At 46.8% G+C, this 21,305-nt stretch overlaps 1 protein-coding gene across 1 annotated transcript in view; it reads left to right on the top strand.

The window, feature by feature from the left end:
• Positions 1–21,305, top strand: part of LOC139267501 (serine/threonine-protein phosphatase 2A 56 kDa regulatory subunit delta isoform) — a 130,856-nt gene that overhangs the window by 66,248 nt on the left and 43,303 nt on the right. The window contains exons 7-10 of the mRNA XM_070885902.1: positions 10,155–10,263; positions 11,723–11,776; positions 12,928–13,098; positions 13,552–13,679. Coding sequence (XP_070742003.1) covers positions 10,155–10,263; positions 11,723–11,776; positions 12,928–13,098; positions 13,552–13,679 — 462 coding nt within the window. The remainder of the gene's footprint in view (positions 1–10,154; positions 10,264–11,722; positions 11,777–12,927; positions 13,099–13,551; positions 13,680–21,305) is intronic.

The raw sequence follows: 21,305 nt of genomic DNA, 5'->3' as shown, positions 1-21,305 counted from the left end.
CAATCGTCGCCTCTTCCACCCTCCTTTCCCTCCTCCAATTGAGGCCTCTTTCACCCTCCTCCCTTCCCCCAATCGCTGCCTCTCCCCTCCTCCAGTTACCGCCTCGCCCCCCAAGTCACCACTTTCCCCCTCCTCCAATCGGCGCTCTTTCCCCCCCCCCCCCCCACCTTCCAATCAGCACCTATTCTCTCCTCCAACCCACCCCCACCACTCAATTGGCATTCTCCTACAATCTGAGTTCTCCCCTCCCTTAATTGTCACCAGTTGGTATCCTGTGTTCGCCCCCCACCTCCAATCATCTCTTTTCTCCCCCCTCCCCCACCTCTTCCTCCTATTGTCAAAGATTGGCAGACAAAACTGTAATCAAATAATGGGCTGGCTTTACAGAGGAGATGGTTTGGGTACATTCGAGGTACATTCCCACAAGGGGGAAAGGTCGGGCAATCAAAGCCGGAGTTCCCTGGTTGGCGAAAGAGATAGATTGTAAGATGACAGAAAAAGGAGGTCTATGGCAGATGTCAGGTTGATCTTATTGAATGGCGGTGCAGGCTCGAAGGGCCGAATGGCCTACTCCTGCACCTATTTTCTTTGTTTCTATGATAATGTAAGTCAGATCCAGGCTGAATATAGAAAGTTCAGAGGGGAAGTGAAACAGGAAATAAGAGGGCAAAGAGAGTGTATGAGAATAGATTGGCAGCTAAGATAATACGGAATCCAAAAGTCTTCTGTAGGCATATAAATTGTAAGTAGGTAGTAAGAGGAGGGGTGGGACCGATTAGAGACCAAAATGGAGAGCTACGCATGGAGGCAGAGGGCATAGCTGAGGTACTAAATTAGTACTTTGCATATGTATTTACCCAGAAGATGATGCTGCCAAAGTCGTAGTGAAAGAGGAAGTAGTTGAGATACTGGATGGGATAATAATTGATTAAGGAGGTACTAGAAAGGCTGGCTGAACTTAAAGTAGATAAGTCACCGGGTCCAGATGGGATGCATCCTAGGATGCTGAGGGAAGTAAAGGTGGAAACTGCGGAGGTACTGGCCATAATCTACCAATCCTCCTTGGATTCAGGGCTGGTACCAGAGGACTGGAGAATTAAAAATATTACACCCTTGTTCAAAATTAACAGATCACTTGGATAAGTGTGGATTAATTAAGGAAAGCCAGCACAGATTTGTTAAAGGCAAATTGTGTTTAACTAACGGGTTTTTTGATGAGGGAAATGCGGTTGGTGTGGTGTACATGGACTTCCAAAAGGTATTTGATAAAGTGCCACATAGTAGGCTTGCCACCAAAGTTGAAACCCATGGAATAAATAGGACAGGAGTAGCATAGATACGAAATTGGCCAAGTGCTAGGAAAGAGAGAGTAGTGGTGAACGGTTTTTCAGACTGGAGGAAGGTATACAGTGGTGTTCCGCAGGGGGCTGGGACTGGGACCACTGCTTTTCTTGATATATTAATGACTTAGATTTGGGTCTACAGGGCACAATTTCAAAATTTACAGATAACATAAAACTTGGAAGTATAGTGAACTGTGAGGAGGATAGTGATCGACTTCAAGAGGGCATAGACAGGCTGGTGGAATGGGCAGATGAAATTTAACACAGAAAACTGCAAAGTGATATATTTTGGTAGGAAGAACGAGGAGAGGCAATATAAACAAGGGTACAATCCTAAAGGGGGTGCATGAACAGAGAGACCTGGGGGTATATATGCACAAATTGTTGAAGGTGGCAGGGCAAGTTGAGAAAGCAGTTCAAAAAGCTTAAGGGATCCTAAGCTTCATAAATAGAAGCATAGCGTACAAAAGCAAGGAAGTTATGATGAACCTTTATAAAATACTGTTTCGACCTCAACTGGAATAGTGTGTCCAATTCTGGGCACCGCACTTTTTAAAGGGTGCAGAATAGATTTATGAGCGTGTTCCAGGGATGGGGGACTTCAGCTACGTGGATAGACCGGAGAAGCTGGGGTTGTTCTCAGAATAGAGAAGATTGAGAGGAAATTTGATGTGTTCAAAATCATGAGGGGTCTAGACAGAGTAGATCGAGAGAAACTGCTCCCATTGGCAGAGGGTCAAGAACCAGAGGACACAGATTTAAGCTGATTGGCAGAAGAACCAAAGGCGACATGAGGAAAACCTTTTTTACACAGCGAGTGGTTAGGATCTGGAATTCACTACCTAAAAGGGTGGTGGAGGCAGATTCAATCCTGGCTTTCAAAAGGGACCTGGCAAGTACCGGAAGGAAAAGAATTTTGCAGGGTCACGGGGAAAGGGCTGTGGGATTAGCTGAAGTGCTCTTGTAGGGAGCCGGCACAGTCTCGACGGGCTGAATGGCCTCCTGTGATGTAACCATTCTATGATTCTCGTCTCCTTCTCCAATCGTCACTTCTCTGCTGAGTGACAATCCAATTAACTAAATGGAAACATTTTAGAAAGCAGCAAAAAAATCGGTGAGCAATGGAAAACTGAGCAACCAAACCGTCAATTTGTTAATTTCTTCAAAGCCATCGCTCACAAGCCTGCAAGTATTGCAAAGCTGATCAATCAAAATTGCTCGATTTATTTGCACTTTTTGGCTGCCATTTATCGTCACGGGTTATAGCTGTATATATTAACCTATGGTTGGATAACTGTGATACTGTTTTTTAAAAAAAAAACAAGGACCGTGACCCACGGGTTGGGCAGCTCCTGGGGTGGTGGAACCATGGCCCACGGGTTGGGCAGCTCCTGGGGTGGTGGAACCATGGCCCACGGGTTGGGCCGCTCCTGGGATGGTTGAACCATGGCCCACGGGTTGGGCCGCTCCTGGGGTGGTGAAACTGTGGCCCACGAGTTGGGCCACTCCTGGGATGGTGAAACTGTGGCCCACGGGTTGGGTAGCTCCTGGGATGGTGGAACCATGGTCCATGGGTTGGGCCGCTCCTGGGGTGGTGAAACTGTGGCCCACGAGTTGGGCCACTCCTGGGATGGTTGAACCATGGCCCACAGGTTGGGCCGCTCCTGGGGTGGTGAAACTGTGGCCCACGAGTTGGGCCACTCCTGGGATGGTGGAACCATGGTCCATGGGTTGGGCCGCTCCTGGGATGGTTGAACCATGGCCCACGGATTGGGTAGCTCCTGGGATGGTGGAACCATGGCCCACAGGTTGGGTAGCTCCTGAGATGGTTGAACCATGGCCCACAGGTTGGGTAGCTCCTGGGATGTTGGAACCATGGGCAGAGAGGGGTGGGTCGCTCCTGGGATGGTGGATCCATGGCCCACGGGTTGGGCTACTCCTGGGATGGTGGAACCATGGGCAGAGAGGGGTGGGCTGCTCCTGGGATGGTGGAGCCGTAGGCAGCTCCTGGGGTGATAGGGCAGCACTCTAGTGAAGTATTCTTTTGTCGTTGGTAGTGTCAAGCTTCTTGAGTATTTATTACAGCTTGACCTATCCAGGCAAGTGGAGAGTATTCCATCACACTCCTCCTGACTTGTGCCTTGTAGATGGTGGAAAGACTTTGGGGAGTCAGGAGGTGAGACACTCGCCGCAGAATACCCAGCCTCTGACCTCTTGTAGCCACAGTATTTATATGACTGGTCCACTTGAGGTAGCCATTGCTTGGCGCTTGTGTGGTGCAAATATTACTTGCCACTTATCAGCCCAAGTCTGAATGTTGTCCGGGTCTTACTGCATTCGGTATGGACTGCTTCATTATCTTGGATGTTTCGAATGAAACTGAACACTGCAGTCATAAGAGAACATCCCCACTTCTGACCTGATGATGGAGGGAAGGTCATTGATGAAGCAGCTGGAGATGGTTGGGCCTAGGACACTGCTGAGGAACTCCTGCAGTGATATCCTAGGGCTGTGTCCAGTGTACGGAGTTGTTTTGTATCTATGTAGAATTGGTCATCTAGAATGTCCTAAGAAGCTTTGCAGAAACATAAGGAAAACAATGATTTTCAGGAGATTTAAGAACTGTACATGTATAATAAATTAATTTTGATTTGCGATAGCTCTTGTTGGGACACCATAAGTAACCTGGTGTGTGAGCTGGTGAAGTAGTGGTGAATAATAGGCTAGAAGGCAGTTGGTTCAAGTTAATACTCGCTAAGTTCCCTCTACATAATGCAACTAAACAAAAGCATGTGAAGTAAAAGTGGAATTTTTGTGGATTCCAGCCAAGGTTCGTTGGTAGTAGAGGAGCCAGACTTTTAATTCATGTGAGCAGCCTCTGAAGGGGAATTCTTGACTGAAGTTGGTTGTTAACCTGCTGATATGTACATTGTGTATAGATACTGGAAACCTCAGCACAGTCATTAACAGACTTCGTGGGGGACCTGAATGCAATAAATATTCAAGGAGTTTGTGCTTGGGAGACTATAACCAGGTTTATTTAGTGGTTTGCTCACTTCACTCTTTTACATCTTCAATCGCTTCCCTACCATTTTAAAAATGTTTGTCTCTTTTCTTGCTCTCATTGCCTCCTCATATTCCTGAGCCAGGGGTTAACAGTCAACCTCTATATTGCTATGAAACTGACCACTCGAAGCAGCCCATGTTGGCCCTTCCTGAGGCTGTGCTCCCTCCCCTACCATCTTCTGTGGTTTTTGGAAGACTCAATGTTCGATGTGCCAGACCCCAGTCACACGTTCCCTGTGTCCCTGACTGGACCCCAGACCCCGGACCCCAGCCACACGTTCCCCGTGTCCCTGACTGGATCCCAGACCCCAGCCACACATTCCCCGTGTCCCTGACTGGACCCCAGACCCCAGCCACACGTTCCCTGACTGGATCCCAGCCCCACGTTCCCCGTGTCACTGACTGGACCCCAGACCCCAGCCACACGTTCCCTGACTGGATCCCGGACCCCAGCCCCACGTTCCCCGTGTCACTGACTGGACCCCAGACCCCAGCCACACGTTCCCTGACTGGATCCCGGACCCCAGCCCCACGTTCCCCGTGTCCCTGACTGGACCCCAGACCCCAGCCACACGTTCCCCGTGTCCCTGACTGGACCCCGGACCCCAGCCACACGTTCCCTGACTGGACTCCAGACCCCAGCCCCACGTTCCCCGTGTCCCTGACTGGACCCGGACCCCAGCCCCACGTTCCCCGTGTCCCTGACTGGACTCCAGACCCCAGCCCCACGTTCCCCGTGTCCCTGACTGGACCCGGACCCCAGCCACACGTTCCCTGACTGGACTCCAGACCCCAGCCCTACGTTCCCCGTGTCCCTGACTGGACCCCAGACCCCAGCCACACGTTCCTCGTGTCCCTGACTGGACCCCGGACCCCAGCCACACGTTCCTCGTGTCCCTGACTGGACCCCGGACCCTAGCCACACGTTCCCTGACTGGATCCCAGACCCCAGCCACATGTTCCCTGACTGGATCCCAGACCACAGCCACTGCTTTTCTTGCTCTCCAGGGTAGTAATGGTATTCACAGGGTGATCTAGGGCAAACTTGTGTTCCACCCCTCCATGTCAGTATGTTGGAGCCTCCTTGGAAGTGACCCTTAAATAAAGCAGTGTCTGGGGGTTGGCGACCTTGACAAAAGATTAGTGAGTAATCCTGCCCCATGACTTCCTCTCCATCCCTGTGGAAAAGCACTTCTTAACTGCTGAGTATTGTCCTGACTTCAGGACTGAGAACGGCAATACAGTGTGGATGGGTTAAAGAAGTTCTTTGATGAAGTAACAGATGATGGATGAGGGTAGTGCGGTTGATGATGATGTGTATATGGACTTTCAAAATGCGTTTGACAAAGTACCACATAATAGACTTGTTGGCAAAATGGAAGCCCATGGGATTAAAGGGGCTGTGGCAGCATGGATATAAAATTGTCTAAGAAAGCATAGTGGTGGTGAGCAGTTGTTTTCCGACTGAAGGGATGTGTATAATGGTGTTCCTCAGGATTCGGGATTAGCACCATTGCTCTTTCTGATGTATGTTAATGACCTGAGCTTGGGTATGCAGGACACAATTACAAAGTATGCAGATGATGCAAAACTCGGCAATGTCGTAAACAGTGAGGAGGCTCATAACAGACTTCAGGAGGATATGGACAGAATGGTGACCTGGACAGACACCTGGCCAATGAAATTTAATGCAGAAAAATGTAAAATGATTCATTTTGGTAGGAATAATGAGAGGCAATATAAACAAAATGGTACAATTTTAACGGGGGTGCAGGAAGAGAGAGATCTGATGGTAGGTATATGTACGCAATTCTTTGACGGTGGCAGGATAAGTTGAGAAGGCTATTAAAAAGGCAGACAGGATCATTGGCTTTATAAATAGAGGCATAGAGTACAAAAGCAAGGAGGTTATTGCTACATCTTTATTAAACACTGCTGGGGCCTCAGCTGGAGTATTGTGGCCAATTCTGGGAACCACATTTTAGGAAGGATGAAGCTACAGAGGAGATTTACTAGAATGGTACTAGGGTGAGGGACTTCAGTTAAGTGGAGAAGCTGGGGTGGTTCTCCTTGGAGCAGAGAAGTTAAGGAGAGATTAGATAGAGGTGTTCAAAATTTTGATGGGTTTTGATAGAGAATTAGATAAATACTAAAAGAAAGAAAGACTTACATTTATATAGTGGCTTTCACGACCATCGGGCGCCTCAAAGTGCTTTACAGCCAATGAAGTACGTGTACATTTGGAGTGCAGTCACTGTTGTAATGTGGGAAACGCAGCAGCCAGTTTGCACACAGCAAACTCCTACAAACAGCGATGTGATAACCAGATAAAGTTTCTTTTGTTATGTTGATTCGGGGATAAATATTGGCCAGGACACACACAATTTCCCTGCTCTTCTTTGAATAGTGCCATGGGATCTTTTACGTCCACCTGAGAGAGCAGATAGGACCTCGGTTTAATGTCTCATCCGAAGGACGGCACCTCCGACAGTGCAGTACTCCCTCGGTACTGCACTTGAGTGTCGGCCTAGATTTATGTGCTCAAGTCCCTGGAGTGGAATTTGAACCCTCAACCTTCTGACTAAGGCGAGTGTGCTACCCACTGAGCCACAGCTGACCCTACTAGAAGGAGAAAAAATTTACAAGGCTGTGGGGAAAAGAGCAAGAGAATGGGATTAATCGGATAGCTGTTTCAAAAAGCCGGCACAGGCATGATGGGACGAATGACCGCCTTCATTCTCTGGTTGGCGACCAGTAACTAGTGGGTGCCACAGGGATCAATGCTGGGACCCCAACTATTTACAATCTATATTAATGACTTGGAAGAAGGGGCTGAGTGTAACGTAGCCATGTTTGCTGAGGATACAAAGATGGGAGGAAAAGCAATGTGTGAGGACACAAAAAACCTGCAAAAGGACATAGACAGGCTAAGTGAGTGGGCAAAAATTTGGCAGATGGAGTATAATGTTGGAAAGTGTGAGGGCATGCACTTTGGCAGAAAAAAATCAAAGAGCAAGTTATTATTTAAATGGAGAAAAGCTGCAATAATATGGGACCTGGGGGTACTTGAGCATGAAACACGAGGTTTGTATGCAGGTGCAGCAAGTGATCAGGAATGCCAATGGTATTGGTGAGGCCACACCTGGAATACTGCATACAGTTTTGGTTTCCATATTTGAGACGCTTTGGAGGCAGTTCAGAGAAGGTTCACTAGGTTTATTCTGGAGATGAGGAGGTTGACTTATGAGGAAAGGTTGAGTAGGTTGGGCCTCTACTCATTGGAATTCAGAAGAATGAGAGGTGATCTTATCGAAACGTATAAAATTATGAGGGGGCTTGACAAGGTGGATGCAGAGAAGATGTTCCACTGATGGGGGAGACTAGAACTAGAGGACATAATCTTAGAATAAGGGGCCACCCATTTAAAACTATGAGGAGGAATTTCTTCTGAGGGTTGTAAATCTGTAGAATTCGCTGCCTCGGAGAACTGTGGAAGCCGGGACATTGAATAAGTTTAAGACAGAGATAGACAGTTTCTTAACTGATAAGAGGTTATGGGGAGAGGGCAGAGAAGTGGAGCTGAGTCCGTGATCAGATCAGCCATAATCTTATTAAATGGCAGAGCAGGCTCGAGGGGCTGTATGGTCAATCCCTGCTCCTATTTCTTATGTTATGTTAAGTGCTTTGTCTTCTGTCTTGTTACTATATTGTATTAGACATTATGGTGTTGGTGAAGGAGGGTCTTCTCTTGCATGTTCTTACCTGGCATTGATAATAGGGTACAACAGCATTTTGAAGAGCTTTTTATTACAGGTGTCACCTCGACAGTAAAGCCATTCTGGTTGAGGCAGGCAATCCGTTCAAAGGAGTCTGCCAATTGCTCTTCTACGTCTGCTGCTAGAAGGTAACTCTCTGAAGTGGCTTGTTGCCCTCCCAGCTGCTTTCCTCTTCTCCTCGACCTGGAGATGGGGAGTGGGGTGTGATATGGTTCAGTGGTTGCTCCTTGGTACTGCACCCAAGTGCCAAAGTCTAGTCAAGTGTGAGTAGGTTATTCAACCATGGGAGGGGGTATCATTAGCTGAGCCCGATCCTGTCCATGCAAGTGCTTTTCAGTAGTGGTGGTCATAAACAGGGGCAGGAATGCTGGCTGGTTATTTGACTGGTCTAACTTGGGCACGCTACAGCCAAATATTGTCCCCGCTGAGACCAGCTAACTCTGCACAGATCCATGCATTCTCCTGATTGCACGGTTGAGACTGGTTCCTGCTTTGTAAAAGCAAGAAATTGCAACATATTGTGCCTTTTGTGTCCTCTGAACTCTCACAGCATTTCACAGACAACAATAACGTTTTAAAATTGGACTCGATGTTTTGTTGGCAAATGCTGCAGCCATTTTACACACAATGCAGTAAATAAATATTTGAGTGAATCTGTTTTTAGTGGTATTGATTGAGGGATAAATGTTGGCCAGGACACTGGGAGAACTCTCCGACTCTTCAAAAAGTGCCGTGGATTTTCATATCCACTTAAACAGGCAGTCATCTGAAAAACTGCACCTTTTTATTTAAAAAAAAATTGAACATTAATTCTCCAGATGTCGCTCGCAAGGCTAGAATTTATTGCCCATCCCGAGTTGCCCTTGAGAGTGTTTCTTGAACCACTGCAGTCCGAGTGGTGAAGATACTCCGTGTTATTAGATGAGGAGTTCAAGGATTTTGACCCCGCGATGAAGGACTGTGTCAGTCCATGTCAAAATGATGTGATTTTTAAAAAATTTGTTCCTGGGATGTGGGCGTCGCTGGCAAAGCCAGCATTTATTGCCCATCCCTAATTGCCCTTGTACAACATTTCAGAGGGCAGTTAAGAGTCCAGTTAAGGGTGCTGGAATCACACACAGGTCAGACCGGGTAAGGACATTAATGAACTAGCTGGGTTTTTACAACAACCTGATGGTCACCATTACCAGATTGATTTGATTTAACTGAATTTAAATTCCACAGCTGCCGTGGTTGGATTTGAACGTGTCTCTGAATCAGTAGCCCAGGCCTCTGCATTACTAGTCCAGTATTATAGCCACCATGCTCCCGTACCTGTTGGGGAACTTGAAGGTGGTGGTATAAGAACTGAAAATGCTGGAAATACTCAGCAGGTCAGGCAGCATCTGTGGAAAGAGAAAGAGAGTTAATGTTTCAGGCCTGTGACCCTTCGTCAGGTTGCTACTGACACTCTCTGGGCTCACATGAAAAGTTATTTGGGTGAAGTAGCAGAAAGCTGTTGGCAATCGTGAATGAGAGTCAGCATCTTTGGGAGAAATGGGGAAGTTACCATGTGGAACACCAAAAGAAAAGTTTAACTTCTTTACCTTGTTATTTGTTAGGTCTTTTGTGTTCTGTGGGCGGTTTATATATTGATATGACGTGGTAAGTGTAGCGAGCCTAGAAGGAACAGGTGACTTTGGACCTAATGTTCCTACAGCTCTCTGCCACTGGGATTTTCCATTTCTGGGTCTGTGATAGTGATGAATTGTTATTGTTAGCCTTCAAATCCATTATCGTTGTATCGTGCCACTACCAGGATAGCAGAAGGCGAACTAGATGGACTGTGGTCATTCTTTGTCTAGCAATCCCTGTAATCTGCAAAAGATTTCAGAATATTACTGTAATGTCAAACTCTGAATAATTTATCGGCAGCTCCAGTTAATTGTCGGGGTTTAATTTCTCTGCACTCTCCTCTTTCCTTGTCCAGTATAATCAATGGGTTTGCATTACCTTTGAAAGAAGAGCATAAAATGTTCCTGATCAGAGTATTACTGCCATTGCATAAGGTGAAGAGTCTGAGTGTCTACCACCCACAGGTAAGGAATGTTTCACCTTTACACTCACTGCCAGTAGAGATTCAATCCTGCAACACATGCTTCAATATTATGGAACTGGATTGTGACATTAGGTTGAATGCGGATCCGTCCAGCTGGAAATGCCGGCCAAACACTTTGCACGAAGGGGGTTTTGGTACCTTGAGCAGCGAGTATGCGATCCCATAATATAAAGTGAATATTAAACGCGATGCAATTGGTTTGCAGACTTTCACTGGAACCCAAGCAACATCTTGTCTGTCACACTCCTGGTTTTTCCTAGAGCAGCAGTACAGAACAGTCTGGGCCCCGCATTCATCATCTAGCTGCTATGAGATTCTGAGAGCATGTCCTCTCCTTTTGGTTCAGTGCCTCACCTCAACTTTGTGCTGTTCCTTATTAAGTAGCTGAGTTTTACACGTCGCTCCCTGCATGTACATATCAGAGGCTGCATTCTGCTTTTAGTTCCGAGTATAAAACTGGCTGCGTAAAATAACTCTGGACAGTCGAATCAGCTCACGCTGAATGGGACTGCCGTTCAATTTTTCTGTGTTTTAAAGTCCAGAATGGTTGGTAATAAGCAGCAAGTGTTTTGAGATGTGAAGAGAGTGGGAGGGGTAGGTGTTTCAAGGCGTCATCCTTCCGAGGGACCTTGACCCAAAACGTTGGCTTTTGTTCTCCTTTCAGATGCTACTAGTTGGACCTATTGTGTATTTCCAGCATTTCCTGTCTGATTCCCAAGATTTAGTTTTTTTTTCGTTGCCTGCTTCAGTTTTGCTCAAACATTCTACCCTCTTGTGCCTTCGGTACTTGTAGTGGAAAGTCACCACCTGGGTAGGGAGAAGGGAGAGTGACTGTCTCGTCATTTTGTCAGTCTACTTTATTGCCCTGCTTTGCCATTACCAAGAAATGGTTATGGGCAAGTTCTGAAAATCCTGCAACATACCTTGTTTCCATAAGTTTGGTGTCAATCGTATAACTCTTAATGCCAGCTAATCTCTTGCTGGAGTAGGGATGTGGTATATCAGATAGCGAGGGTGCAAGTCTCTGAGATCTCGACGCTCCTCCAATTCTAGCCTGATTATAATGGCTCCACCAATGGTGGCTGTGCCTTCAGCTGGCTGGACCCTAAGCTCTGGCATTCCATCCCTAAGCCTCTCTGCCACTCCTTAAAACCTAACTCTTTGACCAAGTTTGTCCTAATATCTCCTTGTGACAAAATTGGTTTGATCCATCCCTGGAAGTGCTTTGAGATGTTTTACTGCATTAAAAGCACTTTTTCAATGCACGCTGTTGTTTCACCCCATCAGTCTGAACTGGATTTGAAGCTTGTTCCCAGAATTGAAAGGCCAGTCACGAATGTGCTGCACTACTCAGCCTTCAGGTTGTTTATAGTAGGTATCGCTTGAGGGGTGGTAAATGTGTGTACTTGAGGACCATGGTCTCCTTTCTGTCTCTGCAGCTGGCCTACTGTGTGGTGCAGTTCCTCGAGAAAGACAGCAGCCTTACAGAGCCGGTGAGTACTGAGCCATCACTGCCATCTTCAAGGCCTTCCGCCACCGTTCCTAAACTTGCTGGCTTGCTTTTTTTGGTTGTGTTTTTCCACTGGGTTATCTTGTCTTCAGATCTGAATTAAGCTGTTTCTCCATTTTCCCTCCCACATTAGACTGTTCGCACCCTTAGGATTGTGAGTTTTGTGAACACCACGTTGCTGCCCATTGAAAGAAAATCTTTTTGCAGTATTCTCTCTTACCCTGGTTGATTTAATGAGTGTCACCCCAATAGCTCTCCCAAAGTTAATGCAGAAGCCCAGACTGAATGTTGGGGTGGGGAGTGGAGAGAGGCATCAGCCTTGCTTCTCCACACCCCTGTAATTACCACCAGCATGGCTGTACATTTACTGGTGCATAAAGGTACCCCTGGAATCCCACCTCATTGGCAATGGCTGGTGCTGTGTGACTGTGGGTTGATTTATAATTATCAAACTGTGATTGGGGGCGTCATGGATGGTGTGGATCTGACTGTGATGGGGGGGGGGGGTGGGGTCACGGATGGTGCGTCCTGTTGTGGTTCTGACTGTGATGGGGAGGGGGGTGGGGGTTACTGATGGCGGGTCCCTGTTGATGTGGTTCTGACTGTGATGGGGAGGGGGGGGAGGGGTTACTGATGGCGGGTCCCTGTTGATGTGGTTCTGACTGTGATGGGGAGGGGGGTAGGGGTTACTGATGGCTGGTCCCTGTTGATGTGGTTCTGACTGTGATGGGGAGGGGGGGGAGGGGTTACTGATGGCGGGTCCCTGTTGATGTGGTTCTGACTGTGATGGGGAGGGGGGTAGGGGTTACTGATGGCTGGTCCCTGTTGATGTGGTTCTGACTGTGATGGGGAGGGGGGGGAGGGGTTACTGATGGCGGGTCCCTGTTGATGTGGTTCTGACTGTGATGGGGAGGGGGGTGGGGGTTACTGATGGCGGGTCCCTGTTGATGTGGTTCTGACTGTGATGGGGAGGGGGGTGGGGGTTACTGATGGCGGGTCCCTGTTGATGTGGTTCTGCCCGATGTTGAGCCACTAGCTGTGTATTTTCTGTGACACACGCTCTCTATCTCGGGTTTCCAGTCTGTTATCTCTAATATCCAGAGATGGCTCATATCTGCTGTGTTTCTGCTCCAGGTGATCGTAGGTTTGCTCAAGTTTTGGCCTAAAACACACAGTCCAAAGGAAGTGATGTTTTTGAATGAACTGGAAGAAATTCTCGACGTTATCGAGCCCTCGGAGTTTGTGAAAGTAATGGAGCCACTTTTCCGACAGCTCGCTAAATGTGTTTCTAGTCCGCATTTTCAGGTAAATGTCCGGCATCCCCAGGAACTCTTCTGTTCTTGGATTTCCTTTTTGATGGTGAAATGGCCTATTTTTTCTTTACTGCTTTTGGGTTTCTTGTACTCCCCGCTCTCTCTCCAAGTCCACCAGATCGAGTGAAACGAGGCACGAGTGAGTATTCGAGTGTGCAGTGATTCTGCAGCTCTTCACTCCCACCCTGCACAGAAGAGTGTGGCTGTGAACCAGAGTAGTGTGTGGGGATTGTTGGTCTGATCCAGCACCCATTACACCATCCTGCAGCCTGCCCCCTTTTTTTAATGCTTCCCCATTTCATGACCTTCGTTCAGCTAAAACGCTTGATGTAGAAATCTCAGTAACCCTCCACTTGTTGAGAGAAGTCCTGTGTCCACGCTGTGTAATAAATGTTTGTAGTAAGTAGGTCCTTTTATTGTACTGATGGTGGTTGTCCTGTTTCAGGTGGCGGAGCGAGCTCTGTATTATTGGAACAATGAATATATCATGAGTTTGATCAGTGACAATGCTGCCAAGATCCTTCCTATAATGTTCCCTGCACTCTACAAAAACTCCAAAAGTCATTGGAACAAGTAAGTATGTCTAGAGAAGGGGAAGAATTTCTGGTGTGTTCAGGAGAACTTTCTTGATCAGTATGTTTCCGGCCCGATGAGGGAGGAGGCATTGCCGGGTCTGGTTCTGAGGAATGAGGTCGGTCAAGTGGAGCAAATGTCAGTCGGTGAACATTTAGGCAACAGTGATCATAGTATCATAAGGTTTACATTAGCTATGGAGACGGGGAGGAGCTAAAAATGTTTAACTGGAGGGGGGAGGGAAGGCGATTTTGGTGCCAATTCAGCTGCATTCGGCACGTCACAAAGGCTCTGTACGCCCGCAGAATGGACTTCATAAAGTTCCCAATGAGCAGGGACAGCCAGAATGAGCGGGCATTTGGATTTGGCAGAATTGCAGGCTTCCCGAGGGTTCAAGGAGCCATTGACTGCACACACGTGGCCTTGGGAAACAAGGAAATAGCAGAGAGTTTGAACAAATGTTTTGTATCTCTCTTCATGGGAGAAGTCACTAAAAGCATTCCAATAATAGTAGAAAATCAGAGGGCAAAAGGGAGGAACGAAATTTTGAAAATAATTATCGCTGGAGAAAAAGTACTAGGCAAACTAATGGGACTAAGGGTTGACAAGTCCCCTGGACCTGATAGCCTGCATCCTAGGGTCTTTAAAATAAGTTGCTGCAGAGATAAGAACATAAGAATTCGGAGCAGGAGTAGGCCATTCGGCCCCTTGAGCCTGCTCCGCCATTCAATAAGATCATGACGGATCTTCTACCTCAACTCCACTTTCCTGCATTTCTTTATCCTCCTCTAAGTCCCTAGATATCCAGAGAGCTCTAGAATTGTTGTTCCTGCCCTTTTTCTTTAAGGGCACATGTTTGGCCTGAGCCTTCCGGATCTCCTCCTTGAACGCCTCCCACTGTTCCGACACTGATTTACCCACAAGTAGCTGTTTCCAGTCCACCGTGGCCAAATCACTCCTCAACTTAGCAAAGTTAACTTTTCCCCAATTTGGGACTTTTATTCCAGGCTTATCCTTGTCCTTATCCATAACCAACTTGAATCTAACTGAATTATGGTCACTGGCACCCAAGTGCTCTCCCACTGATACCCCTTCAACCTGTCCAGCTTTATATCCCCTTGAAGCCACTTTGCAACTTCCTCACAACTTGCATTTCCACCTACCTTTGTATCGTCAGCAAACTTGGATATATTACATGTGTATCATCCAAATCATTGATATAGATTGTGAATAGCTGGGGCCCAAGCACCAATCCTTGCGGCACCCTGCTAGTTACAACCTGCCAACCCGAAAATGACCTGTTTATTCCTACTCTCTGTTTTCTGTCCGTTAACCAATCCTCAGTCCATGCTAGTATATTACCCCCAATCCCATGAGCCCTAATTTTGTTTAACAACCTCGTGTGGCACCTTATCGAAAGCCTTCTGAAAACCCAAGTATACTACATCCACTGGTTCCCCCTTATCTATTGTACTAGTTACAACCTCAAAAAACTTAACAGATTTGTCAAACATAATTTCCCTTCCCTTTCATAAATCCGTGTTGACTGCCCAATCCTATTATTTTCTAAGTGCCCTGTCACCACGTCCTTAATAGATTCACCACTTGATCAGTTCCGCTGGGCAGGCCACGTGCCAGACACGAGACTCCCAAAGTAAGCGCTCTACTCGGAACTTGTCCACGGCAAACGAGCTAAAGGTGGGCAGAGGAAATGTTACAAGGACACCCTCAAAGCCTCCCTGAAAGTGCGATTTCCCCACTGATACCTGGGAGTCCCTGGCCATAGACCACCCTAAGTGGAGAAAGTGCATTCGGGAGGACACTGAGCTCCTCTTGTATCGTCGCCGAGAACATGCAGAAATCAAGCGCAGGCAGCGGAAGGAGTGTGTGGCAAACCAGGCTCCCTGCCCACCCTTTCCCTCAACGACTATCTGTCCCACCTGTGTCAGAGACTGTGGTTCTCGTATTGGACTGTACAGCCATCTAAGGACTCATGCTAAGAGTGGAAGCAAATCCTCCTCGATTCTGAGGGACTGCCTATAATGAATAGATTCTAGCATTTCCCTACAACTGATGTCAGGCTAACTGGTCTGTAGTTACTCGTTTTCTCTCTACCGCCTTTCTTAAATATGGGTTTAGATTTGCTACCTTCCAATCTGCGGGAACCAGTCTAGAATCTATGGAATTTTGGAAGATGACAACCAATGCATCCACTATCTCTATAGCCAGCTCTTTCAAAACCCTAGGATGTAGGCCATCAGGTCCAGGGGATTTATCGGCTTTCAGTCTCATTGATTTTACCAGTACAATTTTTTTATTAATACTAATTTCTTTCAGTTTAGCATTCTCGCTAGACTCCACTACTTTTGGGAGGTTTTTTGTGTTGTCTTCCTTATTCCCCATTAGAATTTCGCCTGTCTTAGCCTGCAAGGGACCCACACTTAATTTTGCTAATCTTTTCCTTTTTACAAACCTATAGAGGCTTTTACCGTCTGTTTTTATGTCTCTCGCTAGTTTACTCTCATTCTATTTCCCTTTCTTTATCAATTTCTTGGTCCTTCGCTGAATTCTAAAATCCTCCCAATCCTCAGGCTTACGTCTTTTTTTTGGCAACATTATAAGCCTCTTCCTTTGATCTAATATTATCTGACTTCTCTGGTTAACAACGGTTGGATCACTTTTCCTGTGGGGTTTTTGTGCCTTAAAGGAATGTATATTTGTTGTAAATGATGTATTCTTTAAATGCTAGCCATTGTTTATCTACCATCATACCTTTTAATGTAGTTTCCCAATCTACCTTAGCCAACGCCCCTCACACCTATGTAGTTTGCTTTGTTTCGATATAAGACCCTAGTTTGGGATTTAACTAAATCACTTTCAAACTGAACAGAAAATTCTATCATATTATGGTCTCTTCCCTAAAGGCTCCTTTACGACAAGGTTATTAATTAACCCTTTCTCATTGTACAATACTAGACCTAAAATAGCCTGCTCCCTAGTTCGTTCCTCAACATACTGATCTAGAAAACCATCTTGTATACATTCCATGAATTTGTCCTCCACACTATTACTGCATATTTAGTTTGCCCAGTCTATATGTAAATTAAAGTCCCCCATTATTACTCTATTACCCTTGTTACATGCGTTTCTAATTTATACTCTGCCCTAATTACAACTACTGTTTGAGGGCCTGTAAACAACTTCCACCAATGTTTTCTGCCCCTTGCTGTTTCTTAGCTTCACCCAAACTGATTCTACTTCTTGATTTTCGGAGCGAAGACCCTTTCTCCCCTTTATTATCCTCGTTTTCCATTTTATCTATCTCTTCTAAAAATTAAGTGTCCTAGAATATTTAGTTCCCAATCTTGTTCACTTTGCAACCACGTCTCTGTAATGGCTATTAGATCAAACCTATTCATTTCTGTCTGCGCTATTAATTCATCTATTTTGTTGTGAATGTTTCGCGCATTCAGATATAGTGCCTTTAGCTTTGACTTTTTTCTACTTTTCCCTGATTTCGCTTTAGTTACTGGTGCCTTATTACCTTTGTTACACTCTGTCCCTTCAAACAGTCGGAATTAGGAAGCAAAGAATAGGAATAAAAGGGTCCTTTTCAGAATGGCAGGCAGTGACTAATGGGGTACCACAATGTTCAGTGCTGGGACCCCAGCTATTTACAATATACATTAATGATTTAGATGAAGCAATTGAATGTGATATCTCCAAGTTTGCAGATGACACTAAGCTGAGTGGCGGTGTGAGCTGTGAGGAGGATGCTAAGAAGCTGCAGGGTGACTTGGACAGGTTAGGTGAGTGGGCAAATGCATGGCAGATGCAGTATAATGTGGATAAATGTGAGGTTATCCACTTTGGTGGCAAAAACAGGAAGGCAGAATATTATCTGAATGGTGACCGGTTAGGAAAAGGGGAGGTGCAACGAGACCTGGGTGTCATGGTACATCAGTCTTTGAAAGTTGGCATGCAAGTACAGCAGGCGGTGAAGAAGGCAAATGGCATGTTGGCCTTCATGGCGAGGGGATTTGAGTATAGGAGCAGGGAGGTCTTACAGGGAGTTGTACAGGGCCTTGGTGAGGCCACACCTGGAATATTGTGTGCCGTTTTGGTCTCCTAATCTGAGGAAGGACATTCTTGCTATTGAGGGAGTGCAGCGAAGGTTCACCAGACTGATTCCCGGGATGGCAGGACTGACATATGAAGAAAGACTAGATCGACTAGGCTTATATTCACTAGAATTTAGAAGAATGAGAGGGGATCTCATAGAAACATAAAATTCTGATTGGATTGGACAGGTTAGATGCAGGAAGAATGTTTCCGATGTTGGGGAAGTCCAGAACCAGGGGTCACAGTCTTAAGGATAAGGAGTAAGCCATTTAGAACCGAGATGAGGAGAAACAACTTCACTCAGAGAATTGTGAACCTGTGGAATTCTCTACCACAAAGTTGTTGAGGCCAGTTTGTTAGATATATTCAAAAGGGAGTTAGATGTGGCCCTTACAGCTAAAGGGCGATGGAGAGAAAGCAGGAATGGGGTACTAAAGTTGCATGGTCAGCCATGGTCATATTGAATGGTGGTGCAGCCTCGAAGGGCAGAATGGCCTACTCCTGCACCTATTTTCTATGTTTCCTCACCCACTCTGCTTATTTTTACCCAAAACTCTGCTCTAGAGCCTTGACATTTCTCTTGGTGCTTTTAAATTTACTCTTTCTTGAATCCTCCTTCATTAGTTTAAAGCCCTGTCTTACTGCCCTAGTTATTCGATTCGCCAGGACACTGGTTCCAACCCGATTCAAGTGGAGCCTGTCCCAACGGAACAGCTCCCTGTTTCCCCAGTTCTGGTGTCAGTGCCCCATGAAGCAAAACCCCTGCCTCTCACACCACTCTTTGAGCCACGCATTTAACTTTCTAATCTGCTTGTGCATTGTGAATGCATTGGTTGTAATCTTCCAAAATTCCCTAGATTCAGGAAAGGTCCCAGTGTATTGGAAAACCACTGATGTAACGCTCCTCTTCAAGAAAGGAGGGAGACAGAAAGCAGGAAACTATCGGCCAGTTAGCCCAACATCTGGCATTGGGAAAATGCTGGAATCATTATTAAGGAAGTAGTATCAGGACATTTAGAAAATCATAATCAGAGTCAACATAGTTTTATTAAAGGGGAATCGTGTTTGACAAATTTATTTAGAGTTCTTTGAGGATGTAACGAGCACGGTGGATAAAGGAGAACCAGTAGTTGTCGTGTATTTGGATTTCCAAAAGGCATTCGATAAGATGCCACATAAAAGGTTACTACACAAGATGATAACTCCTGCTGTTGGGGGTAATATATTAGCATCGATAGAGGATTGGCTAACTAACAGAAAACGTCGGGATAAATGAGTCATTTTCAGGTTGGAAAACTGTAACTAATGGGGTGCCACAGGGATCAGTGCTGGGGCCTCGACTATTTAAAATCTATTAATGACTTGGATGAAGGGACCGAGTGTACTGTTGCCAAATTGGCTGACGATACAAAGTTAGGTGGGAAAGCAAGTTGTGAGGAGAACACAAAGAGATGGATTTTTGGCTCCATTGCACCTCTGGCAGCGCCCAGGAGGGGCGGTAAAGGGTATTTTTAGGGCGGGCGTCCAGCTTTTACCGCCCAGTCGGCAAATTCGGCTCAGGGTTTGCAGTGGCGCAGAAGCTTACCGCCCCTTCCTCTTGTTTCACTAATCATGACGTCAACCATCATGCAATGCTCCGCTAGGATCCCGGATGCATAATTAGGCCCTAACACCCCATTATACACCTGCCCAAGAAAACGCCTGAAAAACCAGGCATTCCCAACCTGCAGCAGGCGGTATTTGCGGCGTATTTAAATGGAGGGAGGAGGGTCCAACATCGCAGGTCACATTGATTGCAACGGTTACGCACAGTACCCTGCGTCTCGCCTCAACTTGAAAGCAGCACTTTTATCTGCCATTAATGTCCTTACAACTTCAGTGAGAGAATTTAATGGGGGCATTACTAGTTCGCCAGCGTATCATGCTCCATGCTATTGCTAGGCGGCGTCAAAGTTAGAAGAAAGCTCTTGACCATGTTGGCCCACGGATGAGGAGAGGTCGAAGACATCTGGGGAGGAGGGCTTACCCTTCCCACCGGGTTTACAGACACGAACGCTCATACTTCCAGCTCTCTGAGGAGCAGTGTGGGAGAAGGCTGAGCTTCTGAAAAGAAGTGCTGACCGAGATATGCCATCTCCTATAGGCAGACCTACAGCCTACCAGCGCCAATAGGACTGCACTGCCTGTCGCAGTGAAGGTGACTGTGGCACAGTCAGCGGCGGGGAACATATGCAGCATCTCTCAACACGCTACACATCGCTGCATTCGGCACGTCACAAAGGCTCTCTACGCCCGCAGAATGGACTTCATAAAGTTCTCAATGAGCAGGGACAGCCAGAATGAGCGGGCATTTGAGTTTGGCAAGACTGCGGGCTTCCCAAAGGTTCAAGGAACTGTTGACTGCACACATGTCGCCTTGCGAGCACCATTCCACAATGCAGAGGTATTCAGAAACCTAAAGGGATACCACTCCATAAACGTCGAGCTGGTGTGCGACTAAACTCAGCGCATTCTCGCAGTGAATGCCCGCTATCCAGGGAGTGCACATGATGCTTTTATCTTGTGAGAGAGTAGTGTCTCGAATGTTCGAGCGACAAAGGGAAGGGTGCGGCTGGTTGCTTGGAGACAAAAGATACGGCCTAGCCACTTGGTTCATAACCCCACTCTGCAACCCCACCACAGAAGCCGAGGAGCACTACAATGAGAGCGATGCAGTCATCATCGAACAGACAATTGGGGTGCTCAAGCAGCGCTTCCGATGCCTGGACTGCTCTGGAGGCCGCCTTCAATACTCCCCTCAACAGGTCTCTGAATTCATTGTCGTGTGCTGCATGCTGCACAACTTGGCCATCATGAGGGTCCAGGCATTGCCAGTGGGGATTGCAGGCCCACCTCAGGAGGAGGAGAATGACGAAGAGGAGCCTGCAAAGGCCCCGATTGAACAGCCACCCCATCCATGGAGCGGCCACGTCCAGATGCTGCCGGACCAAGAGCTGCACATCACCAGCTCACAATGGACCGGTTTGCTTGAATGGCGGAAGCGGATGGCTGCAGCTAAAACTGGTCAGGCTATGAAAACCATAAAGGAACTTTGGAACGATACACACGACACCAATGGCAAACAGTCAAAGTGAAAATTTACTCCCACAAAGTAACAAACAGTTTCTCCCCCCCCCCCCCCCCCCCCCAAAACTAAACTAAACAGGTCAATAAACAGCCTTCTGCTGCAAGGTAGTCAAGAACAATGCATCATCACAATACACAAGGGCATCTACACAACGTTCTCAAATCCCTTAAAGGGACTTGCTCTGAGCTTTCCCACCCCTTCCCTTCAATCTCCTCCCACACCTGCTGCTCAATGAGGCCTCAGTGCCTGCAGCAAGGCTGCTTGAGGGCTACTGTGTTGGCGGGCCAGACATGGCTGCAGTCTCTGATGGCTCGGGTGTGTACCGCGTAAGGTGCGTGGTGGGAGAGACAGTGGTTTGAGCTGGAATGCTATCATGT

This window comes from Pristiophorus japonicus, chromosome 7 (genome assembly GCF_044704955.1).
Source record: "Pristiophorus japonicus isolate sPriJap1 chromosome 7, sPriJap1.hap1, whole genome shotgun sequence".
NCBI lineage: Eukaryota > Metazoa > Chordata > Chondrichthyes > Pristiophoridae > Pristiophorus > Pristiophorus japonicus.
This window is presented reverse-complemented; position numbering and strand designations above follow the sequence as displayed.